Source organism: Mastomys coucha, unplaced genomic scaffold, assembly GCF_008632895.1.
Source record: "Mastomys coucha isolate ucsf_1 unplaced genomic scaffold, UCSF_Mcou_1 pScaffold14, whole genome shotgun sequence".
Classification (NCBI taxonomy): domain Eukaryota; kingdom Metazoa; phylum Chordata; class Mammalia; order Rodentia; family Muridae; genus Mastomys; species Mastomys coucha.
Window position 1 is genome coordinate 32,537,572 of NW_022196896.1, and position 6,850 is coordinate 32,544,421.

Consider the following 6,850-nt stretch of genomic DNA (forward strand, 5'->3'; position numbering starts at 1 on the left):
AAAAAAAAAAAAAAAAAAAAAGTCATTCAGTCTATTCTTGGGAATTTTAACTTTTAAAATGGAAATGATAGTATCTAAGGATTGTGGTAATTATGGTGTGTGTGTATATACATGTTCATATAATGTGCATGTGTTTGCAGGTGTGTGTACATGTCAGAAGATAGCCTCATAATCATTCTTATGCTGTAGATAGATATAGATAGTTATAGGTATTGGTATAGATTTTTTTCACAGGCCTGGGACTTGCCAAGCAGATTAGACTAGCTGGCCAGAGAGCTTTCAGGGATCCGCCTGTCACCACCTCCCCGATGCTGTACCACCACAAGCAAGTGCCACCACATCCAACGTTTTCTTTTTTTAAAATGTGGGTCCTAGGGAACTAACTCAGGACATGACTGGGCTATCTCCCAAACTCTACGGTCCTTGTTGGGAGAAACAATAGAAGAGCCCACCACCACACTCAGAAGGGAAGCTCCTTTGGTGCTGAAGCAAGCAGGCTGCAGGAGCTGGGACCAGCACGCTGCTGGGGCCTGGTCGCACTCACTCTTCCAGAACTTTCATCTTTTCTCCTTTCTTGAAGGACAAGTCATCTGGGTGGATTCCATCGTAGGGGTACAAGGCCACCACAATGTGCCCTTGCTCCTCTGGATCTAAGAACAAACGATACAAGCAGAGCCCTTCAAAGACCTATCAACATAACCACAAAGGAAGAGAGGAAGTAACGGAGAGAGGGCCATGGAGTGAAGCTCTGTGCTTCCCACCTGTAATGACCCACGGTGCATCCCAAGCACACCAAGACCCACAGGAAGCTACTACAACTTTAACCATGCTTAGGAAGGGATGTGCCCATGATCATGGCAACACTGTCATGGTCTTCAAAGGCAGAAGCCACTCTAGTGCCCATTAGTGGAATGGACAACATGTGACACATACACAGAATAGAGTATACATATATACAGAGTAGTAAGCCTTGAAAAGTGTTGAAGTTCTGACACACAATAGATGAACCTAGAAGAACCTTATGTTAAATGAGCCAGGCACAAAATGACAAAGACTATATTTCCAGTCGCATAAGGACAGAGAGGTTCATGGTGGCTACCCAGAGCAGAAGGGAGTGGAGAGCAATGAATGAGCCACCTTGAAATAATGAAAAGCTCCTGTGAAGCTTGCACAGCAATGTGTACTTCCTGTTCCGAGCCTGGCATTTAAGAAAATGACTGAAGCTGTGATAAACTTGTGTTATATATATTTTCCCACAACAACAAACAAAACATGTATTATATTAGTAAGAAAACATACCTTTTGTTTGAAATCTCTGTCCTGGTAAAAGCTGAGATTCAGGAACCTACGGAAGAGTATTTGTTAGAGGAACAAAAGTCATGATCATATTTTTCTTCTTGCGTGCATATCATTTTCCTAACAGTGGTAAGTGAGAAAGAAGAGCCAAACAGAAAAATTGTATAGGGTGAGGCCAGGGCTCCTAGCTAGGCTCACATGCTTGATGATGTCATGAGGAAGGTCCTTCCTGCAAGTCAGTTTCAGGGCTTTTCCTGGACATGTAGCCCTTGGTTTGTATCAGCAGACCAAGTGGACAGGGCTTCCTGAGCTGGGTCTAGATGCCAACCCACAAGGATTGTTGCCCATGTTTTTAACAGGAGACTAATATTTTGGGGTGGCAGTTTGCCCAGTATGATCCCTGCTTCTAGACTTACAGCCCTCTGAGATGCTGAGGGGAGGAGCATTCATTCCATAAGCTCACTGGTTGGTAGGGCCTTGGTACAATGTGCTTCTTTCTGCCTAGAAAGAGCTAAAGGTTGGAGGCACAGCAGTTATGGAAACCAAACAGTAGGAAAGGCCAGGACAAGCAAACACAGGAGTGATAGGACCCTGGTGACTTTTAGAGGTTGTCACCAGCCCATCTCCATGTTTCCTGAACTTATTTAAACATTTGATCAGACCTGTCACTAACAGATAAATGTAAGCCCAACCAAGTTAGGCTTTCTTGTCTGACCCTGACTCTGTCCAGGGGCCAGGAAGATCCCCCAGCTATGGCAGCAGCAGGGCGCATCACACGAGGCACCTTCTATTCCAAACCTTTTCAACACCAGAGCACTAGTGGGAGTTTGTAAGGCCTGGTGACCTCTTCTAAGGAGGTCCTGCCTGGGCTCAGATTTTAAACCATCTCATCCCTCTGCTTCTCCTTGAGTGGCTACTAAAACTTTGGTGAGTGTTTAATAAAACACGACCAAAGTGGTTTATACTAAAATATAAAATACTGATGAAAGTGAGCCTCTAAAATCTCAAATTCACTGAGGGAAAGGACTGAAGGAGCAGGTAATCATGGGTCCATACTAACATTCAAGACTTAGAGCAGTTTTATATTGCTGTTTTAGTCATTTACAGTTGCATAATTAAGAATCACATTCTATTTTATATGAATTAGAGGAAACAATTAGGTGAGAAATTAAACAATTTTTAATGCAGCAAGCTGATCTGCGAATATTAAAGAGATTAGTTTACAATACAGCAAAGCACATTTTTATATGTAACCTGCTGGCTGGCTAGGCTGGTCCTGAGATGTGCGCATTGAAGGTCTCTAGCCCATCTTAAAACACTTTTGTAAGACTAAAACACATACATGTGACCCTCATGACATTACTCTAGCTCTTTCTTGAACAGTTAGTTGTACTTCACCTCCTGTAGAGCCCTTTGTAATCAACTGGGAGAGTGTATTTTTCACATGTGGCAAAGGCCAAGAGTCTTTGCTTATGGTCATAGGATGAGGCCAAGCTAAGCTGCCCATGGAGAGCATCTATGATCATAGTAGACCTAAACTAATTTTTTTTCTGGTGAGCATCAGGGAACTGAAAGATTTTAAATACAGTTATTGTTACTTTCCAATCTACTTGTAGTCTTTTTTACACTGAATATTTGAGTTTTTTTTTTTTTTTAACTAGTCTCCTTTGCTTTCCTAAATAAATAACACCTGGACAAAAACCAAACCAAACCAAAACAAAAAAACCAGATCCAAGAAAACAATCAAAAAAAGCAAAACAAAATAAAAAATCTTTAGATTTTAAAGCACATAAAAAGCTGTAGCATTTGCTACAAGAAACAAACAGAACTTTTAATGAGAACTTTGAAATCTACCAAAAAACTACCTTTTACCTTTTCTTTACTCTTAAATTTCTTTCTATTTTCTATTTCTATTTCACATTTGTTTAAGAATATAACTATATCCATATTTATATAAAGTGCTTTTATATTTTATATTGACATGTATTCAGCATCACCAAATTATTAGTACTCTTAATAATCTCATACATTTTGTGTGGATATGTTTTCTATACTTTTTTTTCAAACTTATTTTTATAAGATAGGCATTGTGCATGCACAAATATCTGTGCACCCTGTGTGTGCATGGTGCAGACAGAGGCCAGAAGAGGTGGCAGATGCCCTGGAATTGGTGCTACAGAGGGTTGTGATCTGACATGTGGGCACTGGGAATTGAATTCAGATCCTCTGGAAGAGCAGCCATTGCTCACAACCACGGTCATCTCTCCAGCCTCTCTATGTGCAATTTTACATGATATATTGGTAGTGTATCTATACAGAAACACAATATAAAATAACTTAATAGTACAATGAAGTCATCATTCATCACCACTTCTCTTTAACTAACACTGACCTAGCAGTATAAGTGATGGCAGTTGATTATGATAGGTTATACCTAAGGGAGACGGGCTAGGCAATAGCCCTCGGCAGCACTAGACAATGGCAATGTATTTCTAAAATGTCAAACCATTAAAAAGCGTAGGTCAAACTGGAGGAGCTCTGCAAATGCTGTTTTGGTTTTTCTGAGACAGGGTCTTCCTATGTAGCCTTGGCTGTCCTGGAACTTGCGATGTGAACCAGGCTGGCCTCGAACTCACATGGATCTGCCTGCCTCTGCTGCCAACTTGTTGCTGTTACAGCTGTGTACCACCATGCCTGCCAAACTGATAATAAAGGCATTTGGGCTAAACTGGAATAACTTGTTTTCAGCTTAGATGCCAAGACAGTCCATAAAACCTGGGTAATGGCGGCACACAGATACCCAATGAGAAACTGCTTGCCAGGTTACAAGCTCCAAAGTAAAGCAGGTTTAAAGTTATAGCTAACCTAAGTTCTGAGTTCCCTTATGTCCCTAAAATTTGGCATCGCTTCTTTTGCAAGTGCAGCAGGTGGTGCATCACTCATGAAGTTCCTAATGGGGACGCCTGTGAAAGTGTTGAGGCAGAGTCAGATATGCTCTTTCTTAACCTTTTACCCCACTATAACAAATAATTATGATCTTAGTCTTTGTACTATTTTAAATCACTTGAAGAAAAGACAATAAGGAATAAAATGTAATACCCCAAAGACACACTAGTTAGTACATGTTTTGGCTTCTGGTTTAAATCCAGGAAATCCTTTGTCCCTAGACCATCTATCCTGAGTGATGAAGGCCTGGGTACATGCTGGGACATTAAAGATACTTTTCTCCATACTTGAAAATGCAACTCGAGATCTATTTATCACCTAGTAAGTAGCCAGATTATCCCTAAAATCTCTACACAGTTTTCAAAGGATTAAGTATAAAGCATATAAAATTATCTGGGGTTTGTGTAATCAATAGTTTTTTGGTTTTTTTTTTTTTTTTTTTTTTTTGCATGCAAAGATTGGGGTTTAGAATGCACAGCCATGCTCTGATCCTGCTGTGGGATTTCTTCCCTGAGACTAGTCTACTTACTGGCCTTTGCTGTTTATTGGACGTTGGATCTCTCACATAAATAGTTCGGTCAGTATTACGTACTGGTTGAGTCTTCATATCTACGCCATCGTCATTCACATTGTCTTTCCTTTTTGACTTAATACATCCCATATTTCCTGTTGGAATAGAAAAGCAATGGCATTGTTTTTTAATTAATCAGAATTGGATGAAAGCCACTCAAATCTTTGTGTTAAATAAGAGCAAAAAGAACATGCTTTTATTCATTGTTACACACTGGTTAATATCCTCCAAGGTGGATGCTGTTTGGAAACAGGACATCTTGGTTGTTTGTCTATTTAAAACTACTTCCTCAGCATCACCTTTACATGAACCCAACATAACTCCTACTATAGAGATGCTCATATTTTTGTGGCAAAAAAAAAATGAGAATTGGCATTAGAGTATGGTAGGACTTCTAATTCAGGCAAGAAGAGGAAGAGCTGCTCCAGGAAGCTTCCTGAAGTGAGATGACTTTTTATGTGATGACTTTTTAAATTTCAAATCTGGTGGTAAATTGGCTAAGGGGCTCAGGAAAGAGTTTTCAGATGCAGCCATAGTGACTGGATAATCTGGTCCCAAGAACTAGTGCAAGAAGGGGTAGCCCTTTAGTGAAGGAGCAGGCAGGAAAAGCTGGGTAACAGAGGTGGAGAGAGAGGACCAAGGTTAATATGATGATATCAGTTTCGTTTGTGTTCCCTAAAGACAACTGACACATCCTATCTGGAGTGTGCAAGGGAGAGAAAAAGGACTTGAGACATCACTGGCTGGTGCAATTGGCAGCTGGAGTCTACTGTGTGGGGTTTGGGAAACTACAAACATGGCGGTGCCTTTGTCAAGACTGGAAATAAAAGAGACACAGGTCTGAGAGTTAAAATGCTTGAAGGATCATTCAGATGATCCAGTGTGGTAGGCCTCCTATTAAGATATCAGAGCCTGCAACCAGAAAAGGTGGCAGTACTTAAGACACAGTGACATCACCTACAAGCCATGACTACAGATAGAACTGAGGGCTGAGGTGTGTTTGCTCTGAGTTATCCCCCAACTTGAGCCCTGATGTCCCCAAAGGAGTACAAGACTGGTATAGAAACTAATTTGGTTCAGCCTTTGGGGAAGTGCCCAAAATGATGTATATATTACAATATCAAAAAAAGAAAAAAATTAAAACAAAAAAAGAAAAGAGAGAGAAGTGCCTGTGGGTCCCAAACAGCTGCAGGATGAGTGTAGAGTGTAGGGATGGGAACCAGAGGCAGAGACTTACAGATACCTCAGGAACTCGGCTGCCAGCTGCACTGGCGCAGCATGACTGAGCTCTGGATGACTGACTACCTTTGTTTAACCCCATTTCTCCAATCTGTTGGCTGGAGATCAGATGGAAGAGATTTTTCAGGATCTTAATTAACCCACTGTCTTCTGAGATTGCCAGCTCACTGAATAAAATGTGGCTTTACCATTCAATTCCTGGCTCTGCCCCCTGGCTTCTTAAGTGGCAGGCAGCAGGAGTGGAGCCGTGCAGCTCCGGACACTGTCCTGTCCCCTACAGGCTTTGGTTAGCTCTGGGGAATTGAGCTTTTTCACGCCTTCAACAGTCTGGGTGCGAAGCCTCCAAAGGACAGCCACTTCTTTTCTCAAACTAGCAAAGGGGCAAGTGGTGGTTCCCAGAACAAAGGGGAAGTGAGCGTTGTGCTTCAAAACAGACTTGCTTCTTCTTTTCGTAGCCTAACTTTCTGAAATGGAGATTTTTTTTTTTGAGTTGATCTGTAAATAAGCATAAGTTTGTTCACCTCATCTGTTCTTCACCCCACCATTCCCAAAATTGCTGTCCAACTGACAGTCCCTTATAATGGTGTTCTATACATGGTGACGAGAAAGCCCTGGATCCCCGAGCATATGTAAGGTCCAAAGAGTGGTCCTCTCAGAACCCGGCAGGACCCCCTGCCCCTCCCACTCCTGCTGCTAAGCTTGCCGATGTTCCCAACACCAAAACAGCGCTGCTGCTCCAGACGGGGCTCAAGGCCCACTCTTTCTTCCCTTCCCTTCCTTCCCTTCCTTCTCCCCCTC

General features: G+C 41.8%; 1 protein-coding gene across 8 annotated transcripts in view; it reads right to left on the reverse strand.

Moving 5' to 3' along the window:
• The window catches only part of Lyn (LYN proto-oncogene, Src family tyrosine kinase), a 113,629-nt gene that overhangs the window by 44,997 nt on the left and 61,782 nt on the right, over positions 1 to 6,850 (reverse strand). For 4 of the 8 annotated variants that reach the window (XM_031366719.1, XM_031366722.1, XM_031366720.1 and 1 more), the window contains 3 exons: positions 4,835 to 4,908; positions 1,300 to 1,345; positions 545 to 650 (listed from right to left, as the gene is read on the reverse strand). In XM_031366719.1, the coding sequence (XP_031222579.1) occupies positions 545 to 650; positions 1,300 to 1,345; positions 4,835 to 4,903 (221 nt within the window). In that variant the 5' untranslated portion in view covers positions 4,904 to 4,908. Of the gene's footprint in view, positions 1 to 544; positions 651 to 1,299; positions 1,346 to 4,771; positions 4,909 to 6,850 lie in introns of all 8 variants that reach the window. The other 4 variants (XM_031366717.1, XM_031366716.1, XM_031366715.1 and 1 more) reach the window with 1 other exon arrangement.